This window comes from Hypanus sabinus, unplaced genomic scaffold (assembly GCF_030144855.1).
Source record: "Hypanus sabinus isolate sHypSab1 unplaced genomic scaffold, sHypSab1.hap1 scaffold_193, whole genome shotgun sequence".
NCBI classification, from domain to species: domain Eukaryota; kingdom Metazoa; phylum Chordata; class Chondrichthyes; order Myliobatiformes; family Dasyatidae; genus Hypanus; species Hypanus sabinus.
The window spans coordinates 238,066-264,609 of record NW_026780025.1 but is presented as its reverse complement, the minus strand read 5'-3'; the positions used below and the strand labels follow the sequence as shown (position 1 = coordinate 264,609).

Sequence of the window (26,544 nt, the reverse complement as noted above, 5' to 3'; positions counted from 1 at the left end):
GATGTATCCTGGGAACTTAATATCCATCACCTGGCCCGGTAGCGGATCCAAACCCTTGGATCGACCTGGGTTTGATAAGTGTTTCCGTTTATCTAGGTTCCTAAAAGAATTTCTGCACTTCACTTAACTCTCCTTCTAGAAGTTCCAAGACGGCAATCCAGGCTGTCTAATAATCTCCACAGTATTAAAATGGGAATTCTATTTATTATTATCATGTTTAGAGTTTCACTGAAGATTTTGTCTTGCGTACCATCCACGCATCAATTCATTCAACAGTACATTGAGGTGTACTGATAAAACACTCAAGTACTCAAGGTAAAACAGTCACAGCATTATGGTTGCACAGAAAGTGCGGTGCTGAATGTGTAGCTCCTCCCTGGTAGGGGATGGATGAGAAGTGAGAATGTCCCAGCTTGTGGGGGTCTTTCAGTACATGTCCTGCTTTACTGAGGCAGTGGGAAGTGTAGACAGAGTTCACGGAGGGGAGGTTGGTTCTAATATGTGCTCAGCTCTGTCCACTGTTCTCCACTATTTCATTCAGTTAAAGGAAGAGCAGTAGACAGGAGCCATAATAAGATGTGAAGTATCGGGATGCGATACTTTCCATGATGTGTTGATAACATTTGTTTATTGGAGAAGCGTACATGCCAAGTTTCATTTTGTTCTATATTAGTCATTTCAGAGTCTTTTATACAGTAGTATCTACTATTAATTCAATATCTGTGTATTGCTGGAGGACCATCAGTGGCCGTCCTTGATCCCTTCTCCTATCTGGTTCCATCTCCCTATACACTGCCCATCTTGTTCAAATTGTGATCCCGTCTTATTTTACCTCAGATTTGCAGCATCTGTGGGTTTCATTTAGAGGCTCCGCTCTCCGCATGCAGTGCAACAATCAGAGCACATGCTCTCTGTTATTGGTTGGGCGGTAGTTTCCATTCCATTCTGTGTTGGGGCTCTCTGCAGGGTTGGGATTAGGAAAGGCCCCTCGCCCCATGGGGCAGGGAGTGGGAGAAGGACCACCAGCACAGGTTGAATTAAATGCAGCACGTCAGGTAAAAATGAGCCAATACAACGTTATTGTTCATTGTTACAGAATGATGCTGTGTTACTCTTGATCCTAATTAAATTCAGCATATGATGTAGAGCTTGTTCAGTTTTATGGTTATATTTGGTGAGCCATTTATTTAGTAACAGCCCATGAGGGAGTGTTGCATGTTTTTACATTCTCTGATCACTGTCCTCAGTGAAAAGACAAATGACCTCGGGAAGAGATGTAACAGATTAACAGTGAGGTGGGGAGGTTTGGTGGGGGGAGGATGTTGTGAACACTGTATGGAACGTATTGGAATGAAGAGATATTATTGGAAATTCTGGGAGACCTCCAGCCTCCCAGTAAACCACATCTGCACCAGGTACACCAAGCTGCAACTCCTCAGAGAAAGCATAATGGGAATGATCATCATTCCCTCAAAACTAAACAATAAACTCCAAGACATGACCTCAGGACATCCTTGTGCAATTGGATCCTCGATTTCCTCACCTGTAGACCCCACTCAGTTCAGATTGGCAAGAACATCTCCTCCACAGTCCCCATCAGCACAGGGATGTGTACTTAGCCTCCTGCTCTCCTCACTTTACACCTGTGACTGTGTGGCTAAGTACAGCTCCACCACCATATACAAGCTTCCTGACGATATCTCTGTTGTGGACGCTATCAGAAGGGGTGGTGAATCAGCATACAGGAGGGAGACTGAAAACTCAGCTGAGTGGTGTAAAAACAACAACCTCTCACTCAATATCAATAAGACCAAGAAACTGATTGTAGAATTCAGGAGAGGGAAGCCAGAGGTCCCTGAGCCAGTACTCATCGGAGGATCAGATATCGAGGGGGTCAGTAACTTTAGATATCTTGGGTGTGATTCTCAGAGGTCCTGTCCTGGACCCAGCATATAATTTTAATTGCCAAGAAAGCATGACAGCGCCTCTACTTCCTCTGGAGTCCGTGGAGATATGGTATGTCATCAAAAACGTTGGCAAACCTCTGTAGATGTGTGCTAGAAAGTCTGCTGACTGTCTGCATTATGGACTGGTTGGGGAACGCCAATGCCTTTGAGCAGAAATCCTACAAAAGGTAGTCGATCTTGTCCAGAATGTCATGGGTAAAACTCTCTTGACCATTGAATACATCAACATGAAATGTTGCCGTAGGAAAGCAGCTACCATCTTCAAAGATCCTCACCAACCAGGCCATGTACTTTTCTCGCTCCTGCCATCACGTTAAAGGTACTGGTTCCTCAGGACACACAGCACCAGGCTCCGGACCAGTGATAATCCAACAAACATTTGGATGTGAATGTACAAGGCTTGACCGGTAATTGCGCAGATGTCAAAAAATAGAGGATGGTGCTCACAGTAAGTATTATCATAGCTTATAGGGGATCTAAGTGGGCAGAGGAGTGGTAAATAGATGCCAAAACCAACCCGAGCTGGAGAGGTTGGTGATTATGTGGAGGGAAGTGCCAGATGAAAGCGGCCAGTGAGTGAGTTGGCCAGTGAAGGAGTGGAGATTTGAGGCTTTGACTCGAGAGACTTCAATGGGAAGAGACTGACGAGCTTCACTCCAAGTGAGGTAAGGTCGGTAAGTTCCTTTCAAAGGAGAAAGTTTCAAAAGTGGTTCGTTCATCCTGCAGCATGTGGGAAATCAGGGATACTTCCAGTGTCCCTGTCAACTATGTGTGCAGGACGTGTGTCCAACTGCAGCTTCTTGCAGACTGCATTGAGCGTCTGGAGCTGCAATTGGATTCATACTGGAGCATCCGTGATGCTGCAGAAGTCGTGAATAACACATTCAGTGAGTTGGCCACACCGCAGGTAAAGGCTACACAGGCAGAAAAGGAACGGGTGGCCACTAGACAGCGTAGCAGTACGCAAGTAGTGCAGGAGTCCCCTGGGGTCATCGCCCTCCTAAACAGATATACTGTTTAGGATACTGTTGGGGGAGATGTCTCATCAGGGGAAGGCAGCAGCATCCGAATTCATTGCACCATGGGTGGCTCTGCGGCACAGGAGCGAAGGAAAAGGAGTGGGAGAGCTATAGTGATAGGGGATTCAATTGTAAGGGGAATAGATAGGCGTTTTTGTGGCCGCAAATGAGACTCCAGGATGGTATGTTGCCTCCCTGTTGCAAGGGTCAAGGATGGCTCTGAGCAGCTGCAGGACATTCTGAATGGGAGGTTGAACAACCAGTGGTCCTGGTGCACATAGGTACCAACAATATATGTCAAAAACGGGATGAGGTCCTACAAGGTGAATTTAGGGAGTTAGGAGATAAACTAAGTGTAGGACCACAAAGGTAATAATCTCTGGACTACTACCAGAGCCACGTGCTAGTCAGAATAGAAATAGGAGGATATTTCAGATGAATACATGGCTTGAAAAATGGTACCAGGGGGAGGGATTCAAATTTCTGGGGCATTAGAACCAGTTCTGGGGGAGGTGGGACGTGTATAAACAGGACGTTCTGCACCTGGGCAGGACTGGAACCAATGTCCTAGGGGGAGCGTTTGCTACTGCTGTTCAGGAGGGTTTAAACTAATGTGGTGGGGGATGGGAGCGAGTGCAGAGAGACAGAGGGGTGTAAAATGAGGGTAGAAGCAAAAAGTAGTAAGGTGAAAAGTAAAAGTGGCAGGCAGGCAAATCCAGGGCAAAAAGCAAAAAGTGACACTTTTCAACATAATTGTATATGGGCTAAGAGTGTTGTAAAAACAAGCCTGAAGGCTTTATGTGTCAATGCGAGGAGCATTCGTAACAAATTGGATGAATTGAATGTGCAGATAGTTATTAATGAATATGATATAGTTGGGATCACAGAGACATGGCTCCAGGGTGACCAAGGATGGGAGCTCAACATCCAGGGATATTCAATATTCAGGAGGGATATGCAGGAAAGAAACGGAGGTGGGGTAGCATTGCTGGTTAGAGAGGAGATTACCGCAACAGAAAAGAAGTACATTAGCCTGAATGATGTGGAATCAATATGGGTAGAGCTGCATAACACTAAGGGGCAGAAAACGCTGGTGGGAGTTGTGTACTGGCCACCTAACAGTAGTAGTGAGGTTGGGGATGGCATTAAACAGGAAATTAGAAATGTGTGCAATAAAGGAACAGTAGTTATAATGGGTGACTTCAGTCTACATATAGATTGAATGAACCAAATTGGTAAGGGTGCTGAGGACGAGGATTTCTTAGAAAGTATGCGGGATGGTTTTCTGAACCAACATGTCGAGGAACCAACTAGAGAGCAGGCCATTCTAGATTGGGTATTGAACAATGAAGAAGGGTTAGTTAGCAATCTTGCTGTGCGAGGCCCCTTGGGTAAGAGTGACCATAATATGGTGGAATTCTTCATTAAATGGAGAGTGACATAGTTAATTCAGAAACAAAGGTTCTGAAGTTAAAGAAGGGTAACTTTGAAGGTATGAGACATGAATTAGTTAAGATAGACTGGCAAATGATACTTAAAGGGTTGATGGTGGATATGCAATGACAAATATTTAAAGATCGCATGGATGAACTACAACAATTGTTCATCCCAGTTTGGCAAAAGATTAAACCAGGGAAGGTAGTGCACCCGTGGCTGACAAGGGAAATTAGGGATAGTACAAAGTCCAAAGAAGAAACATATAAATTAGCAAAAAAAAGTGGCACACCTGAGGACTGGGAGAAATTCAGAGACCAGCAGAGGAGGACAAAGTGGCTAATTAGGAAAGGGAGAAAAGATTATGAGAGAAAGCAGGCAGGGAACATAAAAACTGACTGTAAAAGCATTTATAGATACGTGAAAAGAAAAAGATTGGTGAAGACAAATGTAGGTCCTTTACAGTCAGAAACAGGTGAATTGATCATAGGGAACAAAGACATGGCAGACCAATTGAATAACTACTTTGGTTCTGTCTTCACTAAGAGGGACATAAATAATCTTCCAGAAATAGTAAGGGACTGAGGGTCTAGTGAGATGGAGGAGCTGAGGGAAATACATGTTAGTAGGGAAGTGTTGTTATGTAAATTGAAGGGATTAAAGGGAGATAAATCCCCAGGGCCAGATGGTCTGCATCCCAGAGTGCTTAAGGAATTAGCATAAGAAATAGTGGATGATATAGTAATAATTTTTCAAAACTCCTTAGATTCTGGATTAGTTCCTGAGGATTGGAGGGTGGCTAATGTAACCCCACTTTTTAAAAACGGAGGGAGAGAGTAACCGGGGAATTATAGACCGGTTAGTCTGTGCATCGATGGTGGGGAAAATGCTAGAGTCGGTTATTAAAGATGTGATAACAGCACATTTGGAAAGAGGTGAAATCATTGGACAAAGTCAGCATGGATTTGTGAAAGGAAAATCATGTCTGACGAATCTTATAGAATTTTTTGAAGATGTAACTAGTAGAATGGATAGGGGAGAGCCAGTTGATGTGGTATATTTAGATTTTCAAAAGGCTTTTGACAAGGTCCCACACAGGAGATTAGTGTGCAAACTTAAAGCACACAGTATTTGGGGTATGGTATTGATGTGGACAGAGAGTTGGTTGGCCGACAGGAAGCAAAGAGTGGGAGTAAACGGGACCTTTTTCAGAATGGCAGGCAGTGACTAGTGGGGTACCACAAGGTTCAGTGCTGGGAGCCCAGTTGTTTACAATACATATTAATGATTTATACGAGAGAATTCAATGCAGCATCTCCAAGTTTTCGGATGACACGAAGCTGGGCGGCGGTGTTAGCTGTGAGGAGGATGCTAAGAGGATGCAGAGTGACGTGGATAGGTTTGGTGAGTGGGCAAATTCATGGCAGATGCAATTTAATGTGGATAAATGTGAGGTTATCCACTTTGGTTGCAAAAACAGGAAAACAGATTATTATCTGAATGGTGGCCGATTAGGAAAAGGGGAGGTGCAACGAGACCTGGGTGTCATTGTACACCAGTCATTGAAGGTGGGCATGCAGGTACAGCAAGCGATGATAAAGGCAAATGGTATGTTGGCATTCATAGCAAAAGGATTTGCGTACAGGAGCAGGGAGGTTCTACTGCAGTTATAGAAGGCCTTGGTGAGACGGCACCTAGAATATTGTGTGCAGTTTTGGTCCCCTAATCTGAGGAAAGACATTCCTGCCATAGAGGGAGTACAGAGAAGGTTCACCAGATTGATTCCTGGGATGGCTGGACTTTCATATGAAGAAAGACTGGATCGACTAGGCTTATACTCACTGGAGTTTAGAAGATTGAGAGGGGATCTTATTGAAACTTATACAATTCTAAAGAGATTGGACAGCCTAGATGCAGGAAGATTGTTTCCGATGTTGGGGAAGTCCAGAACGAGGGGTCACAGTTTAAGGATAAAGGGGAAGCCTTGTAGGTCCGAGATGAGGAAAAACTTCTTCACACAGAGAGTGGTGAATCTGTGGAATTCTCTGCCACAGGAAACAGTTGAGGCCGGTTCATTGGATATATTTAAGAGGGAGTTAGATATGGCCCTTGTTGCTAAAGGGATCAGGGGGTATGGAGAGAAAGCAGGTACAGGGTTCTGAGTTGGATGATCAGCCATGATCACACTGAATGGTGCTGCAGGCTCGAAGGGCCGAATGGCCTACTCCTGCACCTATTTTCTATATTTCTATGTTTTTAAGTGGATGACGCAGGCACAATTGTTTAATTCCAGAGGCAGTTGGTATGTGTAGATAGAGTGAAGAGGCCAGGGTGGAAATGGGCCCATCATAGGAAATTGAGACTATCTCGGTAAACACTGTCATCAGCATTGTCTTGTTGGGCAGAGGTCTGTATCTGTGTTTTGTTGTTCCGTAACTCTATCTTACAGACATACAGACATGGTGTGGTAGTTGATATTATCAGTGAAAGTTTCATCCCCAAGCCAACTGCTGCTCTGATATAGGGGATGGAGATACTGTAGTATTTACAAAGTAGTTGTCCTTTCTCTGACTCAGTCTGCTTGTTGTGTGTAATTCAGGGCATCGCCAGCAGGTGGAAATTTCCCACACTGAGACCAAATTGTAAACAAGAAATCGACAATCAATAATCCGCAGTCATCATCAGAATGGACACAGGTATGATCACTGGGATCTTTATCATCAAACTTTGGTCACGTTGGCGCACACTACAGATGAAGAAACTTACAGAGATGTTAACTGCGCACAGAAAACGTTCATCATTGGTAAAGCAGCCTTGAGTAATTAACAGTTTAATTGCACTTGTAATGGTAGAATCACTCCACCCACCATGCAAATCTTCACCTGAGTGAAAGGAGCAGGGACTCCTGAAACAGGTGTCTGTAAGTGAAACACAGGAATGCAGCAGTGGGCTTGTGGGTTATGTAAAAGTCCAGTGTCAGTTCCTGATTCACCTCTCAACAGGCCCTGATGTGTAAGGTATCTCCAACGTTCATTTATAAAATTCAGAACCAGATGGTAGGAGCATTTCCAGGAATTCAGAGATGAGGGCAGTTTTCGAAATCTCTTTTCTGTAGCTGAGACGGGAACATTGCCGGTGTTGGGAATGGTTGAGGATCATTCCCAACCATGATCCTCATAGTAGATAAATGTGCGGGCTGTTCCGGTGTTTTAAAACCCGAATTCCTGTCTGGACTGTGGACAAATGGTGAATGTGAGTTCCCGATATTTCACTATTGAGAAAATCTGCAACCTGGATTTAAAATTCCCAGAATCTCTGATGAGAAACCCAGTATAACTGATGACCGAAAATCTCAGTCCTGAGTTGGCATTGTGACAGTGCTCAACTCTGTGATTGCAGATGGAATGAAACAGAGATTACATCCTGGAAACATGTTCTTTGGTCCAACTAATTTATGCTGATCTAAATGTCTTTTTTGCTTGATCCATTTTCCCGCAGCTTTTCCCAAATTTCCTTTATAGACTTTTATCCTTTTCCCTGCCCGCATCTTCTCAACTTTGTAATTTTATTTGTGTTTGCAGCCTCCTCTGACTGCATGTAATTCATACCCATCACCAGCCATGTGAAAGAATGCCCCTTCGGTCCCTTTTAAATCTCTGCACTCAAGTCTTAGACTACCCTACCCCAGGAAAAGGACTATGACCATCTACACTATCTACGCGCCTGATTATTTAATTTATGTGTGTAAGGTCTCTATTCAAGCTCCCATGCTTCAGGGCAAACGGTCCCAGCCGAACCGTATAACAGAAACATAGTGGTCATTCTCCACTCCAGCTTATTCACCTTCATCCTATGGATCAACAACCACAACTACACACAAAGCTCTCTAAGTGAGACTTTGCTAATGACCTGCAGAGTTGTTACATGATGATCATCATGCGGGGATAAGATGGGAACTGGGACAGCATAGATCTCAAGGTAATAGTCAGTCTGCAACCCAGGGGACCGGACGACGTGCGTCTCAAGGCAATGGTCAGTCTGTGACCAATGATACTGGACATCGTCTGACAGGTCACTATTACTGTGTCTATCCTGTTCTTTGTCTGGGAGTGGATGTGTCCACTCACTGGCTTATCAGGTTGGTCACCTGGCAGGAAGTGCGGTTCACATTCACCAGCACAGTCCCACTCCAGATCTGGTCAGATAGAGTCTCTGGTCCATTGCACCAACCCAGTCTCAATCAGTTCTGCTCAGCTCTAAATCACTCTGGTATAACCATTTATTTCAGGTGGGAAATTAAATCGGGTACGGAAAATTCTCAAGAGGTTTTTACCAGGCAGCTCATTGAGGGAAGATGATCGGGGCACGGGAAGCAAGGTACCAAATCAGGGTCAGATTGAGAGCAATGTCCCAATGGAATGCGATCCGGCCACCGCAGAGGAAGGGGAGAAAAGTCAGCCCAGAGATAATGACGTCAGAGACACCGATCAGGACCCTGGAACCAGCACAAGTGAGGCGACTCCCTGTCAGACCAGAGACAGTAGCGTCAGAGACACCGATCAGGACCCTGGAACCAGCACAAGTGAGGCGACTGCCTGTCAGCCCAGAGAGAGTAGCGTTGGAGACACCGATCAGGACCCTGGAACCAGTACAAGTGAGGCGACTCCCTGTCAGCTCGGAAGCTCGTTGAACACGGAATTGTCAAGTCACCAACAAGGAGCGGGTGAGTGAAATATGAGCATGATGTGGTCACAGAATGTGGCAGGGAGGAGGGTAAATGTAACGCCTTGTTGGAGGTTGGTCAGAGTAGAGGGTGGGGGGGGTGGTTAATGGGAGAGTGTGGTATAGTATGGTGGTGCAGTGGGCAGCCGTTACCCCACCACAGTAAATGTACTACCTGCTCTTAGGATTTCCAGGATCTGTATTGGAGGAAATGCAGCGTTCTAGATAAGAGAGTATTCCCAGGATGTGCATGAAGGGAAATATATTCACCAGGATGGAGTGAATATCTCTGGGAAGTGACTATCATTGACTGTCCCAACATTTATTGCTCATCATAAACTGAAATAGATGAGTGGGTGGGATGTAGGATGGGCTGGTTTGCATTAAATGTGTAATGTAATACCCAGAAGATTGTTGGATAGACTTTAAAGCCAGTGTTGAGGATTGGGAATAAAATCCATCCTGGTGGCTCAAAGCTGGTGAACACTAAGGTTCATGAATTGATTTGTTTGTTGAGTGGGATGAGAGCTCTGGAGATGAGCTTGTGTCTATATTCTCTATTTATATTTACAGAGCCAGAGTTTACAATCTCTGACCTCCTGGCAGAGGGGGGTGAATATCGACTGTACCAACTGACAAAGATCTACAGGGACAGACTCAAACAAGCAATTGAAGAAAAGGTTGAAAGACTCGGTTGGATGTTGACAAAGGAGGGACATTTCAGCAGAGAAGAAAATGAGGTGAGTGTATTCACTGTATTGTCACCAAACTGCTGGCATCAGAGGGAGTAGTGAACAATATTAATCTCCTGCTCGTTCTAGGGGTTCTACATGACAATGGAGACTTTGCTCTCTGACTTGCCTCCAGCAGATCTGGTTTCAGCTGTTGCTTTTCAGCGTCACCTTTTCCTCTCACACCTGCTGTATTTATCAATGTGATGTAAAAACAGTGGCTGTATATCTGGACTGTTGAGCAAGCATTCAGTCGAAAACTTATTTAGCATCTTATCAGAACCGTCGGTCATATTTGCCTGAGCTTATGAATCCAGGATGAATATTAAACTATCAGATTGTAAATTTCGGCAAACCAGCTTCACTGCAGTACTTGAAGGAGGGAAACCTGTTAACCACAGCTGGTCTGGTCTCCATATGAGTTCCCAAAAAATGAGTGCTTGACTTGTCCCAGTCATAGAAAACTACTACTTAAGCTGCCTATTTCCCTTAACCTGCACCGGGCCATGGCACTCTATACCCTGATCATTCAAGTATCTATCCAAACTTCTCTCAACCGCTTGTACCACTTGCGTTGCCAGCTCGTTCAAAATCTCGCCACCCTCTGAGTGAAGAAGTTTCCCCTCATGTGTCCCTAAACTATTCATCCTTCATTGAAGACCTTTTCTTGTAGTACTTCTTTATTTCGGTGCACAGTGTTTGCTTGCATTTTCCTTATCAATAACCGTCATAATTTTGTGTACCTCTGTCAAATCTCCCCTCAAATTTTTACATTCCAAGGCATGATGTGCTCAATCTTTTCCTATAACTCAGGTCCTCCAGTTCCAGCAACATCCTTGTAAATTTTTTCTGTACTCTTCCAAATTTCTTTACATCTGTCCTAAAAGTAGGTGATCGGTAATGCACATAATCTCCAAATTAGGCCTCACCAATGTCTCATAGACCTTCAACATCATATCTCACCTCCTGGACTAAATAGTTTCAGTGTCAAATACTGCCAAATACCAAATAATTTCCAAATACTTTCTTTCCAATCTATTACCTTTGCTGCCACTTTTAATGAATTATGGACCTGTATACGCAGATCACTTTGTTCTACCACACTCCTCAATGCCTTATATGAGATCGACCCTTCCAAAGTGCAACATGTCGCACTTCTCTGCATTAAATTGCACTGGTCATTTTTCAGCCCATTTCTCAGCTGGTTTCGGCACCACTTCGGTCATCTTCCTCACTTTCCGCTGCACGCCCCCACTTGGTGTCATCCACAAATTTGCTGATCCAGTTAAACACATTTTCATCCAGATCATCAATATAGCTGACAAACAACAACGGACCCAGCACCGATCACTGTAGCACCGCACAAGTTATAAACTCCCTGTCAGAGAATCAACAATCTATAACCACTCTGTCTTCTTCCAAAAAGCCATTGTTTTTCCAATTTAAGGAGCAAACACAAGGAAATCTGCAGATGCTGGAAATTCAAACAACACACACAAAATGCAGGACTGATGAAGGGTCTCGGCCCGAAACGTCGACAGTGCTTCTCCTCATAGATGCTGCCTGGCCTGCTGTGTTCCACCAGCATTTTGTGTGTGCTGTTTAATCCAATTTACCAGCTTACTTTGAATGCTGAGCAACTGAACTTTCTTGACCACCCTGCTCTACGGTACCTTCTCAAATGCTGTGCTAAAGTCCATAGAGACAACACCCATTCCTTCGATTCATCAACTTTCCCGGTAACTTCCTGGCAAAACGTTGAGATTTGTTAGACATGAACTACCGTTGAGATTTGTTAGACAGGCACAAAGCTGATACCTCATGACCGCAAAATTCAATAAGTTGTCCTAAAAGGACATATATACCAGACGAACATTTTGGTAAGCTATTTTACATTATTAGCTAGCCTACCTTCATATTTCATACTTTCTCTACTTCCGGATTTTTAGTTGATCTCTGCTGGTGATTATAAGCTTCCCAGTCCTCCAGCTTTCCGGTATATTTTGCTCTATTCTATGCCCTGTCTTTTGCTTTTGTGCTGGCATTGACTTCCTCATCAGCCACGGTTGATCATCCTCCCTCTGGTATAATTTTTCATCTTTGGGAGTATCTACCTCTACCTGCACCTTCTGAATTGCTCCCAGAATCTTCATCTATTCCTGCTTTGCTGTTGCCTGTGCTAGTCGTCTTCCAATGTATTTTTGCCCAGCTCCTCTCTCATGCCTCAGTAATTCATTTATTCCACTGTAACACGGATACATCTAACTTTTCCCTTCACCTTCTCAAACGGCAGTGTGAGTTCTGTTATTTTATGATCTCTGTGTCTTAAGGGTTTATTTATCTTAAGCTTCCTAATCAAATCTGGTGCAATACACAACACCGAATCCAGATCCGCCTTTCCTATAGTGGGCTCAAAAGACATCTCATAGGCATTCTATATATTCCTTCACTTGGGTTTCAGCACGGACCTGATTTTCCAAAGCTCGCTGCATATTAAAATTTCCTATGACTATTTAAATATTGACCTCTTTACATGCCTCCTCCCTGTCCCACTGGAATTTGTAGCCCACACCCTGGTTACTGTTCCATCAGGGTCATTTTTCATGAAGTTTCTTAACATCTACATCGTCCAATCCGATATCACCTCTTTTCAGGACTGTTTTTTCTATCAGTACGGAGTCAACCCTACCCTTTCACCCACCTGCCTATCTTTTCGATTAAATATTTATCCTTGGATGTAAGCACCCAAATATTCTCTTCTTTCAGCCACGATTCAGTGCTGCCCACCATGCATTTTTTCTCTCTCGCTCTCCCCTCTCCTCCGCTCTTGTTGTCACATCTTTTTGATGTAATGTTACATATTGACGGTACGAGGAAATTAATCACATTGAATATACTGCAGGGTGTCAGTAAATCCTTATTCTTTCACAATATTGATTTAGAATTTCCTTCAGTTACTGTTTCTCTGATAATGACTGAACCCAGGGAGGATGAGGCAGCAGCCCAGTGACTGCATCTGTTCTGAAGCTACTGGAGACATGAACAGATATTTTCCTGCACATTCTCCATGTCTGTCTGTCTGCTCCACAATAAATTCATTGTTTCCCTTTTATAGAAAGTCACTGAGCTGGCAGAGAAGGGAAACCGGACAGAGAGTTCCACACTCTTCCTCAGTTTGGTGAATGGCAAAGGATCCCGGGCCCGGAGGGCGATGTGGGAATCCTTTGAGATGTGGAGGACTGAGTTACCGAAGTTGGACAGAATACTGAAGGAAATACAGGAGCTCGGTATGTTAAAAACACGCACAGAACACAAGGGCACTTTGAAATACACAGGTTTAATTATTTTAGCTCTTTTTTTCATGGATGTTTTTGATTTTAACAGGCCCAGATCCACAGGAATACATAGACATCGCCCAAGGGTTATCTGAGTTACCCACTGAACTGATAGGTGAGTGTTGAAATGCAGAGTTCAAACCACATATCAGGTATTATACTGTGACTTAGCAGAACCTGGGAACGAAAATTTTCCTTTAACCGCTTGCTGATATTTGGATTCAGGTTGCAATTCAGTTAATCTCTCGTTGCAGAATGAACGTTCTAAAATGTATTTCTCCAGCTGTTAATCCAGCAGTTCCAGCTGTTAATGTATTAATCCAGTTATTGGGTCTGCTGAACCATTCACTCCAGTTCCTACTGCTCTGGAAATTCCCAAACATGCCAGACAGGCTTCTAATACAATGCATCTTCCTGTTCAGGTGACTTTTGTATCTTCAGACAGACAGACATACTTTAGTGATCCCAAGGGAAATTGGGTTTCGTTACAGTCGCACCAAGAATAGTGTAGAAATATAGCAATATAAAACCATAAATAATTAAATACTAATAAGTTAATCATGCCAAGTGGAAATAAGTCCAAGACCAGACTATTGGCTCAGGGTGTCTGACACTCCAAGGGAGGAGTTGTAAAGTTTGATGGCCACAGGCAGGAATGACTTCCTATGATGCTCAGTGTTGCATCTCGGTGGAATGAGTCTCTGGCTGAATGTACTCCTGTGCCTAACTCCTGTACATTATGGAGTGGATGGGAGACATTGTCCAAGATGGCATGCAACTTGGACAGCATCCTCTTTTCAGACACCACCGTCAGAGAGTCCAGTTCCACCCCCACAACATCACTGGCCTCACGAATGAGTTTGTTGATTCTGTTGGTGTCTGCGACCCTCAGCCTGCTGCCCCAGCTCACAACAACAAACACGATAGCGCTGGCCTCCACAGACTCGTAGAACATTCTCTGGATCATATGGCAGATGTTAAAGGACCACAGTCTCCTCAAGAATTAGTGACAGCTCTGACCCTTCTTGTAGATAGTCTCAGTATTCTTTGACCTGTCCAGTTTATTGTCAATTCGTATCCCCAGGTATTTGTAATCCTCCACCATGTCCACACTGACTCCTTGGATGGAAACGGGTCACCGGTGCCTTAGCCCTCCTCAGGTCCACCACCAGCTCCTTAGTCTCTATAACACATTCGAAGAGCAGGACAATCAGAAGTGAATGCAATACAATACAATACAATATTCTAGATGCTCCCTAAAACTATAAGACTTAGGAGCAGAATTGAGCCATTTGGCTCAGTGAATTTCATCCACAATTCCTCTCAACCCCATTGTCCTGCCTTCCCCTAGTAAATGTTGACCCTTTTCCTAATCAGGAACATTTTAAATATACCCAATGACCTGTCTTCCTCAGCTGTCTATGATAATAAATTCGCAGATTCACTCCCTGCCAGTGAAAGAATTCCCTCCCAATATGGTCTCCCCCAGCCAGAAAAATTCACCACAGTTCCAAAGCATGTCAATTTTCTGAATGAGCCTCCCATGTGGACCTTGTCAAACACCCGACTAATATCCAAGAAGACAATATCCATTTGTAGCTTCATCCATCACCTTTGTCACCTTCTGGAAGAACACAATCAAGTTATAAAGACTCTATTTCCCCCGCCCAAAGCCTCGCTGCTGAACCCTAACTTATCTCAAACATTCTCTCTTTCATACTCCCATGGGGCAGAAGATATAAAGGGCTGAATGTAAGATGCATCCAATACTTGTCACATTTCTACAACAGTGGCATATGTAGCCCACTATGCTTGCCCTCATGTTCATCCAGAGGAATCAGCTTTTTTCCCTGCCAAACAGGGCATTCAAATTCGGATGGATACTGTGTAATGTACCCCAGTATAAACCTAGAATGCAAAATATCAGACAGTACACAATATTGATTAAATTATTACACTTTACAACTCTTACTTTGCTATGTGGTTAGTAGAGAAACAAAAGGTAAAAGAAAAAGACGCACTTTTATTAAATAGATCGTGCACAAAATCGTTGGAGCTCACACCTCAGGTGTTCCTCCATAAACAACCTCTGCCAAAACGTCTTCAACCTCTGGACCCTCCGATTCCCGTACATGCCGTCTGGTGATCACCCAGCGCTCTCTGCACTCGTCCTGCATCTTCTCTGTCCTTGACCGAAAGTCCGTGAAAACCCTGCTCCCAGACATACAAGAAAGATTAACATTTCTCCCATTGGTTAGCTACACGTTATCTATATTTATAACCCAAATATCACTGCTAATATACTCTGCTTGAGTAGCAAAATTGGTTCACTGCTTGGAAGTTGAGCATATATAGCTATGCCTGTCTGTGTGTTTCGATAAAATATTAAATTAAACAAGTAGTACAGAAAAAGAAATGAAAAAAAAGATTAGTGAGTCACTATCAATGGTTCAATATCCATTCAGAAACTGGATGGCAGAGGAGAAGTTGTTCCTAAATCATTGAGTGTGTGCCTTACTCCGATCCTGTGCAGTATGTTTAATGCATATCCAGATGGTGATGCATCCAGTTACAATGTTCTGCAAGTTACATTTGTGGAAATATTCGAGTGATTTGGAAATTCCTGATGAAATATAGTCACTGTACTGCCTTCTTTAAAGCTGCATCGATATATTGGGTCCAGGTTTGATACAAAGAGATATTGACATCCAGGAATTCGAAAACTCTCACTCTTCTCACTCTGGATCCCTCTCTGAGGACGGACATGTTGTGTTCTCTCGTCTCGCCTTTTCTAAAAGCCACAAATAGTTCTAAGGATATATTTTCACCAATGCAAGCAGTATTCAGCACTCCATACAAGCATATTCAATTCTGATAAGGGGTACACTTCACTGAACGAAAATGAAAGCATAAACCATAAAAATGAAGAAGGTATCATAAGAAAAGTAAGTTAACAAATCGAAGAGTATGACTCACTATGGTGGGCATCCCTACAATCTGAGCGGACTAGATGGCAACAAGGAAGCGTCAAACGCCTGGGTCAGAGTTCGAGACATTATTTCCAGAAACAAAAGGTATCATTGTAGCAATTCAGGGCCAGGTTGTTAACACATACAGTCAATAATAATACGGAATAAAAGACCAACAGGTTCAAGATGATAACTGCTGAAAGTTATAAGATAAACCCGAAACAATCGAACACATTACAGGATCCTGCAGTAGTTTAACTCATCAGTTTACTTGTACAAGCACAATCAAGTGGGAGACAACATTCACAAAATTCTTACTTAAACTACAACTGATGAAAGCCACCATATCTTTCTATAAGTACAAGCCTTATCCAGTTTTAGAGTTATGGTCCTACACACAGAGAGGGTAATCCATAATAACCGTTCGGATATACTTTTACAGGGTAAACAAGCAAAAACAACTTTTCAAATATATATAGCCATTGCAATCACACATAACTTACATGAATCAATTAGTAAAAAAAAAAGAAAACAGCAGAATTATGCTGAATTAAAAGCCGAAAATGAAAGACTATGTAACTTAAATGCAGTATTCATTATCCTAATCATAATACCAATAACTGGTATCATCCCAAAGGCTTTACACAATAGTATTAACCAATAGGCCCACACGACAATACTTACATAAATTTTCAAAAATCCACAATACTATACACCAGTGGAATTGTCTGAAATTTTCTATCAATTCAGGCACGAGTGTGCTTGGCTATGCCCGTACATCAAGCTTTCCTTGTTGAGGCTGAGAAAATAATAATGATAATAATGACTTATTTATAAAACACTTTTCATCCAAAAACTGATATTCAAACGGGATAAAGTGCAATTAGAAAATGAAAGACAAAATTTTGTCAGTAATAATATACACCTTAGACTTTTGCACAATACTATAGTTATACCTGCTGGATTCTACAGCTTGGAAGCTTAGTTCCAAAAAAAAACCCTGACCTCCCAATTATCCTTTTGGCCTTCTATCTTATTGTCTGCCTGCCCTGCATTTTCTCGGCAACTGTAACACTGTTTCCCTCTAATATTCCGTTCTCTTTTACCTTGTACAACCTCATTGCACTGATGTGATGTGATAATCTATTTGGACCGCATGCAGAAAAGTTTTCCATTGTACTGTGGCGCATGTGACAATAATAAACCAATTTATCGATTTATTGTTGTCAATAATACCAGCACGATTTGGTTGATTAAGATTGTTATACCCAGGTGTCACAGTGGGGATAAGCCCCCAGGACCTATTAAATGCTCCCAGTGGCGTGCACCTCAAATAGCCTTTGCAACCAAGTCCAGCTCCTGGCCTTCATGTGTTGCTTAGCTACTAATCCTGCAGGTAGGGTTTCTTCTGACAGGAGAAGGGCAAAGGCGGGTTACTGGCTCCTTACAGCCTGTCGCTTCAGGCAAATGGGTCTCATTAACCATCATTGGCTGCTCATCAAGGGGAAGGAAAACTCTGATCTCAAACTTTCACTGCCTTGCAACTGTACCCCTCATCGGGAAGACTTTGGGAGTAAACCCAGTGGGAAAATTCTGGAGCTGGAGTCACTAAGGCAGTGTTAAATGGTGCCCAATGCAGATTAGGCATCTCCTGCGACACCTCTGGTGCCAAGCTGTATCAGTTTCTGCCGTTCCTTTTTGTTCAACAGATGCATGGAGAGAGGGAGCTTGCTATTTCGGCGATAGCTTTCTCTCCAATTCGGAGTGTCCTGGCTTGCAGGGACAGGACATTCACGGTTGACTCCGACAGAGGGAGGCCTCATAATATAGTGCCCCGGTCCCCAAAGCTAGACAGATCAGTAGCACTTGCCAGGATTTCAAAACCCACTCCCAGAAACGGAGCACTTAGATGCCTGAAGTCTCTTCCATTCATGGAAAACAGAAAACTGATGATTTTTTTTCTTGTAATTCCGATGGGTTATCGATCCAAAGTCTCCTTGTGATTCTCTCCCAGAAGCTGCCCAACTTGAATATTTCACGCATGTTGTGCTCTTGTTTTGGGCAAAAGCAGTGGACACCTGTGAGTCCCCAGTGTGCAGATTTGCCAAAATGCACAGTGTCCTGCTCTCCATATTTCCACACCAGATCAATATTAACATTGTCTGTTAATGATACAAACAATGTTATAAATATAGAGAAACTTTGCTGTAATGGAAGTGCAGTCAGGATTGGAATAGGATATCAGGGGAATGTTCACCTTCACAAGTAATCAGTACCAGAATATGAGGACTGGATATTTTCTGGGACATTCACCGCAGTTAATTCCGGTGTCTATGAACAGGGGAATTTTACTTTCTGTCCTAATATCCGTGGAAGCATTGTATTTATTCATGTAATCTCAAACACTGAATGATGAAATGCATTTATAAAGTTCGTTGTCAGTTGAGCCATTTAACATTGTGACACTGTTCTCTTTTTGCATGAAAGATGTTCAACAGAAACACAAGGAGGGTTTGCAGGCACAAACTGAAACTCTGAGAGTGAACACGATCCTGATGAGGGAGAAGGTGAAGGTTTTCCAGCTGGATTATCGATATGTTGAGCTCACGGTCATTTCTACCGTTCGAGATCGGACACTGGTGGAACATGAGCTGCTGGCAAGAGGCAGAGACCACGAGGAGTGGAGAGAGGAACATCTTCGTGGAGAGCTAGAAAAAATCCGGACTGATCAGTTGTTCCAGAGCAGCTTTTCCCGGAGTAAATCAAAATCTGGGAGCTCAGCAGCAGTGGCTGGAGTTGCAGGGATCGGGAAAACAACTATGGTACAAAAGATTGTTTATGACTGGGCCACGGGGAAAATATACCAACAATTCCAGTTTGTTTTCAGTTTCAAATTCCGGGATTTAAACTCCATTAACGGCAGAACAAACCTGAGAGAACTGATTTTGGATCAATATCCCTACTTTGGGAATATCCTGAGAGAGGTCTGGAAGAACCCAGAGGGATTGCTGTTTATATTCGATGGTTTGGATGAATTCAAGCACAGAATCGATTTTGCTGACAGTCGGAGAGATACAGAACCCAAGCACCAGTGCCCAGATCCCGAGTGGTGGTGTGAAGTGTCTGACATTGTGTACAGTTTAATCCAGGGCAAGCTGCTCCCAGGGTGTTCAGTGCTGGTGACCACCCGCCCCACTGCGTTACATTTATTGGAAAAGGCAGAGATAAGTGTCCGGGCTGAAATCCTGGGATTTTCTGGTGAGGAACGGAAGGAATATTTCATCAGGTATTTTGAAGATCAGACCGTGGCAGCAGCTCTTTTCAAACACGTGCAGGAGAACGAGATCCTGTACACCATGAGCTACAACCCCTCCTACTGCTGGATCCTCGCTCTAGCACTGGGCCCCTTCTTCACAAAAAGAGACAGGGACCCACAGCAGGTTCCCAAGACAATCACCCAGCTATATTCCTATTATATTTACAACATCCTGAAAAACCACAGCCGTGAAATTGAGAGAACCCGTGATGTGTTACTGAGAGTTGGTCAGTTGGCCTTCAGAGGGGTGTCCGAGAAGAAGATTGTGTTTACAGATGGAGATTTGATCAAGTACAACCTGCAGCCTTCCCAGTTCCTGTCCGGGTTCCTGATGGAGCTTTTGGAGAGAGAAGATTCTGCACAGAGTGTGGTGTACACATTTCCACATCTCACTATCCAAGAGTTTATAGCTGCAGTCGCACAATTCCTGACTCTACATCCTAGGAAAATCCTGAATTTCCTTACTGAAGCCCACAACACAACAGATGGGCGGTTTGAGGTATTTCTCCGTTTTGTTGCTGGTCTCTCCTCCCCAATGACAACTCGGGGACTGGAGGAGTTTCTGGGTCCATTTCCTCATCAAACAACCTGCCGGGTGATTGACTGGGTGAAGGAGGAGGTTAAACGCCAGAGTGGAAACACAAGGAGTGAAGCTGGTAAAAGGAGCCTCCTGAACACATTGCACTACTTGTTTGAGTCTCAGAATCGTGTACTGGTTCAGGACACACTGGGATCTGTGGAAAGACTTTCATTCAATGGAATGACACTGACCCCGATTGACTGCGCAGTCCTGTCTCATGCCATCGGACTCTGCGATACAATAAAATACCTCGACCTGCAGGAGTGCAACATTCAGTGTGAAGGAATCCAGCGGCTGGGACCCGGGCTACACAAGTGCCTGGAGTTGAGGTAACTTGATTTACCTCTCACTCTGAGCTCTGAAACTGTTCCATTGTGTTGTTTCAATGTAAAGGGATTTGGGTAAAACTGTAGTACTTCAGATAGTAAAGAACTGCGTCGAATAACCAGGGGATCAGTCAGTAATTCCCCAAGGACGGGAGGGTTCTGCGCTTCCCTGTGAAGGGATGTTGGAGACTTCATCAGATCAGTGAACATCGGCCATTTGTTTAATGGTGGTAAATCACAGGAATGGCCGTGTTTCTTGCTGACTGTGACTCGTCCATTGACAATGTTCCTTCTCACTGTTTTCGGACACCCAGAACGACATTGACTGCAGCAGGTGGGTCAGAGATTCACACCTCCTTTCCGGTGGGGGACAAGAGACCGTCAGTGGATTGTTCCAGTGAGAAAGATAGAAATACCATTGTGAGATTGTCCTCCCTGTCCTTCCCCGTGCGTGACTATCACCATCATTCCAACAGTTTGAATGTGCTCACGACCAGATACCCAGGCCCCATAGGGGCTTCTCCTTTCCCTATTGTTGGTCCTAATTCAGACCCACCCCTCCTGTACAATCTATTTCTAAATCCTCTCTTCTTGTGGGATTATATTTTCCCTTTGGTGTCCTCCTGTGGGACCTCTCATCCTCATCTCCCTTCCTCCTGCAGGTTTTCTCTTCCTATCCCTTTTACTTAGGTGGGGTCTCTTCTATCATCTCCTATCAACATTTCCCCATTCACAAATCTTACTCACTGTGGGACTTCCTCCCACGCTTCAAACCTGCGCCTGCTTCTCACATCAGCAGCTGTTCTCTAACCATTGGGGAGTGAGACAGGATGTGTCGAGTTTACAGATTCATACCGACAGACTAAATTACTGACTTTCGCCAAACATCCTGGAGCTGGGCAGGGTGTTCCAGGACATTGACAGTGATAGGAACTCCGATCAGGGATTTACTGAAGACTTTAATGTTTCCTGAAATATCCGAGTGAGAGACATTCCCTCAGACCCACGATTTGAATCACTTTGTTCATCAATTTGTCTGTTTGTGTTTAGACTTGGGTGGAATGACCTTGAAGATTCTGGAGTGAAACTGGTGTCTGCGGCTCTGAGGAACCCGGAGTGTAAAATACAATCACTGTGGTAAGTGCCAGACTGTGGGAGATTGTGTTTACAATCACTGGGCGTCTGACACTGAACATTAATGTGATCAGTAATTGTGTTACTGATAAACGCTGGGTCACTGTCTCTCATCTCCAGGCTGAACACTGTCGATCTCACAGATTCTGGTGCCGAGGATCTCTTCTCCACTCTCAGCACAATGCCATCACTGACGGAGTTGAACCTGATGTCAAACTCGCTCACAGACCGATCTGTCCCCGCTCTCCGCCACCTCATACTGACCCTGCCAAGTCTGGAGTGGATCATGTGAGTGTTTGTGTTACTGTTCAATGTGATAAAATATCAGCGGATCCGTGGGTTTTCTGGTGAAAGTTCCCAGTGAGTGCTTGTAACGTTCTCCTTCGCGTGTAACGATAACGTCGAATTTAACGTCGAGATAAACCACAGTCAATGAAACCAGATCACAGTAAGATTAACCATTTACTGTTCACTCTTCACATTAACATATGGTGAAAACTGTTGATAAAACAATACAAGATTGATACAGTATTTGTTCCTTCCTTAATATCACATTTCAAGTGTAAATACTTGCAAAGGTGACTATAACTACATTACACTAAGGTGCAGTATACAGGGAGAGTTTACCTGCTCCATTGACTACTTTAAATACACTTCCATGCAAACTATCCGTGACTCTTTAACTAACGAAAGCATAAACATTATCTACCATCGTTACTTCTAACAGGATCGGCATTAACATCTTAGTTCAATATATCGATTATCTATTAACTTACAGCGTTGCTCTCACTGTGATTTCTCATGCCTGCAAAACTGCTTCTGCTCAGGTGAGCCTCGTGGAAAGCCCCCACCCTCGCGCTAATTTCAAACCGGTGTTTTCCCACAAGACGCGGCGAAACCGGATGTGACGTCATCGCATGCCGATATATTTTACATGCAATGAATATACTTTAAACACTTCTAATTCTAACTAGAAAATACTATTGAATGAATTACTAAGCGAAAATATTATAAACTAAATAACTGTCGTAAAGACAGCACACTCCCCGCTTGACCTTCGTAAGGTCACAATGAGCAGAGTACAAAACTTAGTCTCTTAATCAGTCATTGGGTAGAAGTAGAATAACTTCTGTAACTGGCCCTTGGTAAATTTTCACATCGCCTTGGTCGGTAGTCTTCAATTCGATCTTCCTGACATGTCCATCCTCGCTAGGGAATGTAGCAGTGATTCTGGCCGTTGGCCAGCTGTTGCGGGTGATCTGCTTGTCCCTGAGCAGGACTAAGTCTCCAACTTGAAGATTCCTGTGGGGTTCTGTCCACTTTTGTCTCTGTTGCAACAAAGGTAGATATTTTTGTCTCCAGCGAGGCCAGAACTGATTTGCCAGAGCCTGGACTTGTCTCCATTGCTTTGTGTACAAATCCTTGTCTGAGAAGTCTCCTGGTGGAGGAGGTGCTCCTGCCTTCTGCGTAAGGAGCGTTGATGGCGAAAGTATAAAGGGGTTTTCTGGGTCAGAAGACACAGGTAGGTATGATTGTGCGTTTATAATGGCTGTGACCTCTGCCATTAGGGTGCACAGTACCTCGTGGGCCAATCGGGTGTGTTGCTGCATCTCAGGTTTCCTTTTCCGGGTTTTCCATAAGGACGTGAACCGTTTGACTGCCTGCTCTTTGTTATCTGGTGAGCGCTGGCATGGTTCTCTGAAAGGCAATGGGGCAACCCCATTATTTGCTTCATCTCTGAAGACCTTGGTGTCTTTGGGTTTTAAAGAAATGGTATCTTGAGCTGATTGTGCAAGTTTGTTTCCGTGCTCGGTTTGAACGAAAACTGACTGACCTAGCGTCTCGTCGGTTACTTTACGCTTGGTAATGTCTTGTTGTGCTTCTTTAGGGTACACCTCAGTGAGGCAGATCTCGGAACAAGAACGGCTTGACTGAGTTTGACCGCAAACTTCTGTACAGTTCGAGCTGACAATTGTTGTCCTGGAGTGAACCTCTCCCTCCCCGCCGTCCTGTTGTGGGGGTGAAGGAGCGTTGTCGGTTCTTTCATTCTTGACTTCATCACGGAGCCGTGAGGGTAAATTTCCTTCCTCGTATGGATGTGATGCAATCGTGACTCTCTGAGGTTCCTCGTAGCTGGGGAAGTTATCGAATACGTATGGAGAGGGGAGACGAGCCTGCCTGTCTATTTGAGATTGTACATAGTCGCTTGTGCGTTCCAGTCTGGTCCTTTCTAAAGTAGATCTTGCTGCGGTCAGATCACGCGACCCTTCAGCTTCTTCTATGTACTTTGCTTCCGCCATGGCAGCTTCTTCTTCTCTTTCTAGCTGCAGCACTTGCAACTCTGTCGATATTTTTGCCATTTCCAACTGGATTTCGGCTTCTCGGGCGGCCTCTTCTCTTTGTCTGGCAGCCTCTTCTCTTTGTCTGGCGGCCCTTTCTTTCTGGATTTCGGCTTCTCTGGCAGCCTCTTCTCTTTGTCTGGCGGCCCTTTCGGCTTCTCTGGCGGCCCTTTCTTTCTGGATTTCGACTTCTCTGGTGGCCTGTTTCATTTTCAAAACTGCTTCTTGTTTGGCGTAATGCAGTCGCACCTTGGCGGTTTCTGCCTTGGCTCTTGCCTGGGTGGACTTACTTGATGTCGGTTTACCGCCCTTGTCGCTGGGTGGCGTCGACTTGATGCTGGATTGAGCTGACATTGCAGCACTTGAAACACCTGATAATGCCGCTTTTTCACTGTAACGTTCTCCTTCGCGTGTAACGATAACGTCGAATTTAACGTCGAGATAAACCACAGTCAATTAAACCAGATCGCAGTAAGATTAACCATTTACTGTTCACTCTTCACATTAACATATGGTGAAAACTGTTGATAAAACAATACAAGATTGATACAGTATTTGTTCCTTCCTTAATATCACATTTCAAGTGTAAATACTTGCAAAGGTGACTATAACTACATTACACTAAGGTGCAGTATACAGGGAGAGTTTACCTGCTCCATTTACTACTTTAAATACACTTCCATGCAAACTATCCGTGACTCTTTAACTAACGAAAGCATAAACATTATCTACCATCGTTACTTCTAACAGGATCGGCATTAACATCTTAGTTCAATATATCGATTATCTATTAACTTACAGCGTTGCTCTCACTGTGATTTCTCATGCCTGCAAAACTGCTTCTGCTCAGGTGAGCCTCGTGGAAAGCCCCCACCCTCGCGCTAATTTCAAACCGGTGTTTTCCCACAAGACGCGGCGAAACCGGATGTGACGTCATCGCATGCCGATATATTTTACATGCAATGAATATACTTTAAACACTTCTAATTCTAACTAGAAAATACTATTGAATGAATTACTAAGCGAAAATATTATAAACTAAATAACTGTCGTAAAGACAGCACAGTGCTGTTGAAACATTAACCCCAGTCCCTTGTTACTAATGTTGTTGTGTGATCTGTTTATTTCATCTTTGTTCTTCCATTTGTTTCAGGCTGGACCGTAATCTGTTCGGTTGGACCGGGAGGAAGGAACTGAGATCTCTGCAGGAAGCCAGACCCGGACTGTCATTGGATGATACGATGATCATAATGCAAGACATTTTGGCCAGTTCCCGCCCCCCTCCCCTTTAACTCCCGCCCTTACCTTTAATGGTCGCACGCCAGGTTTAATTACCAACGGCTCAAAAGGAACTGGCTCCAGTCTCACACTCTGTGACATATTTCCGCCTCCTGTCCAGGGGTGCTGTTTCCACCAGATGTCCAGTTTGGAGACTCTCCACGTGAAAGCCCAGGGAATTACACAGACAGGAAGAGCCCCAGGGCCAGGGCTCAGCCTGGGACTCCAGTGACACAGGGTGGAATTATCCAGGGAGAGAATGATTTTGCTCCCTTTGCTGAGGACGGTACATTCGGCAGTCTGGCCGATATAATGATGTTAAATTGAAAAATACCACGGCAGTGACCCTGGATCTGCAGCGATCTCAGACACGGCCCTGAAGTGTGATTTTATAATCATCGGTTCCCCGATGCAGGGTGATGGTGAGAAACGGGACTGATTATTCAACCTGTCACCAGTCAGTTAATTGTGTGTGACTGAGAGCTGAGAGTGAGTCACAGGAGCTTATTTATTCCTACACGTCAGCAGCTCACACATTGTTTAATTTACATTTGTCATTAGGAAATCAATAAACAGTTGTAACTTCCTGTCTTGGTGTCAGACTTGAGTCTCATTAGAGGAGAAACAGTGACCTGGGGTATCCCCCCCCCCCCCCCCCCATCGCAACCAGTGAACTGAAGTTATGGGTCTGAGCTCCGCACACTGGTACAGCAGCGTCTCAGCTCCAGGCTGATGGATGTCAGTCTGATGGTGTCTGGTCCCCAGGACCTCCTCACTCCCCAACCCCATCCAGGCTGACCAACACTCCCTCACACACCAGATACGCGGACTATCCTGACCCTCACCTTCCTGCGTGCTCTTTTCCTGAGAGCCACAGACAAAGTCGACAAAATAGATTGGAAGCTCATATACTGTATAATATCTGACCTGTATCCACAAAGGTCGGGAACAAGAGGACGGAACAGAAGCAATCAATATGGGGTGTCAGACACAGACTGAAGCTCCACATGCATCGTCCCATCAGTCTCACTCCAGGAATTACAATATTCCGGTATCAGACACAGAGCGAAGCTACCTCCATGCCGTCACATTGCACATTCACAGGATCAGACATTGAGTTAATCTTCCACCGCAGCACCTTAGCTCACACTCCCCGGTTCAGACACAGAGTAAAGCTCCCTCCACACCATCCCATCACACACTCATATGCTCAGACACTGAGTGAATCTCCCACCACAACACATTACCTCACACGCTCCGGATCAGACACACAGAGTGAATCTCGCTCCACACCGTCCCATCTCAGAATCTCTGGATTAGTCACAAAATGATCCCCCTTCCACATAGTATCATCACACACTTACAGGGTCAGACACAGCGAATTTCCTCCACAC

The 26,544-nt window shown here is 44.2% G+C and overlaps 2 protein-coding genes across 2 annotated transcripts in view; one reads left to right on the top strand and one right to left on the bottom strand.

The window, feature by feature from the left end:
- The window catches only part of LOC132387510 (zinc finger protein 585A-like), a 275,678-nt gene that overhangs the window by 57,734 nt on the left and 191,400 nt on the right, over nucleotides 1–26,544 (bottom strand). The window lies entirely within an intron of this gene.
- Nucleotides 7,038–25,673, top strand: LOC132387509 (NACHT, LRR and PYD domains-containing protein 3-like). The gene is made up of 9 exons (XM_059959879.1): nucleotides 7,038–7,116; nucleotides 8,709–9,143; nucleotides 9,716–9,882; nucleotides 12,989–13,160; nucleotides 13,258–13,323; nucleotides 18,665–20,402; nucleotides 21,450–21,536; nucleotides 21,654–21,821; nucleotides 25,026–25,673. The coding sequence occupies exons 1-9, from the start codon at nucleotides 7,107–7,109 to the stop codon at nucleotides 25,162–25,164; spliced, it is 2,982 nt and encodes a 993-aa protein (XP_059815862.1). The 5' UTR covers nucleotides 7,038–7,106; the 3' UTR covers nucleotides 25,165–25,673.

What these genes read in the sequence shown, in the direction of transcription:
- LOC132387509 (XM_059959879.1), top strand. An exon ending in TCAGCAGAGAAGAAAATGAG is followed by an intron (nt 9,883 to 12,988) that starts GTGAGTGTATTC and finishes TCCCTTTTATAG; the next exon opens with AAAGTCACTGAGCTGGCAGA. An exon ending in GAAGGAAATACAGGAGCTCG is followed by an intron (nt 13,161 to 13,257) that starts GTATGTTAAAAA and finishes TGATTTTAACAG; the next exon opens with GCCCAGATCCACAGGAATAC.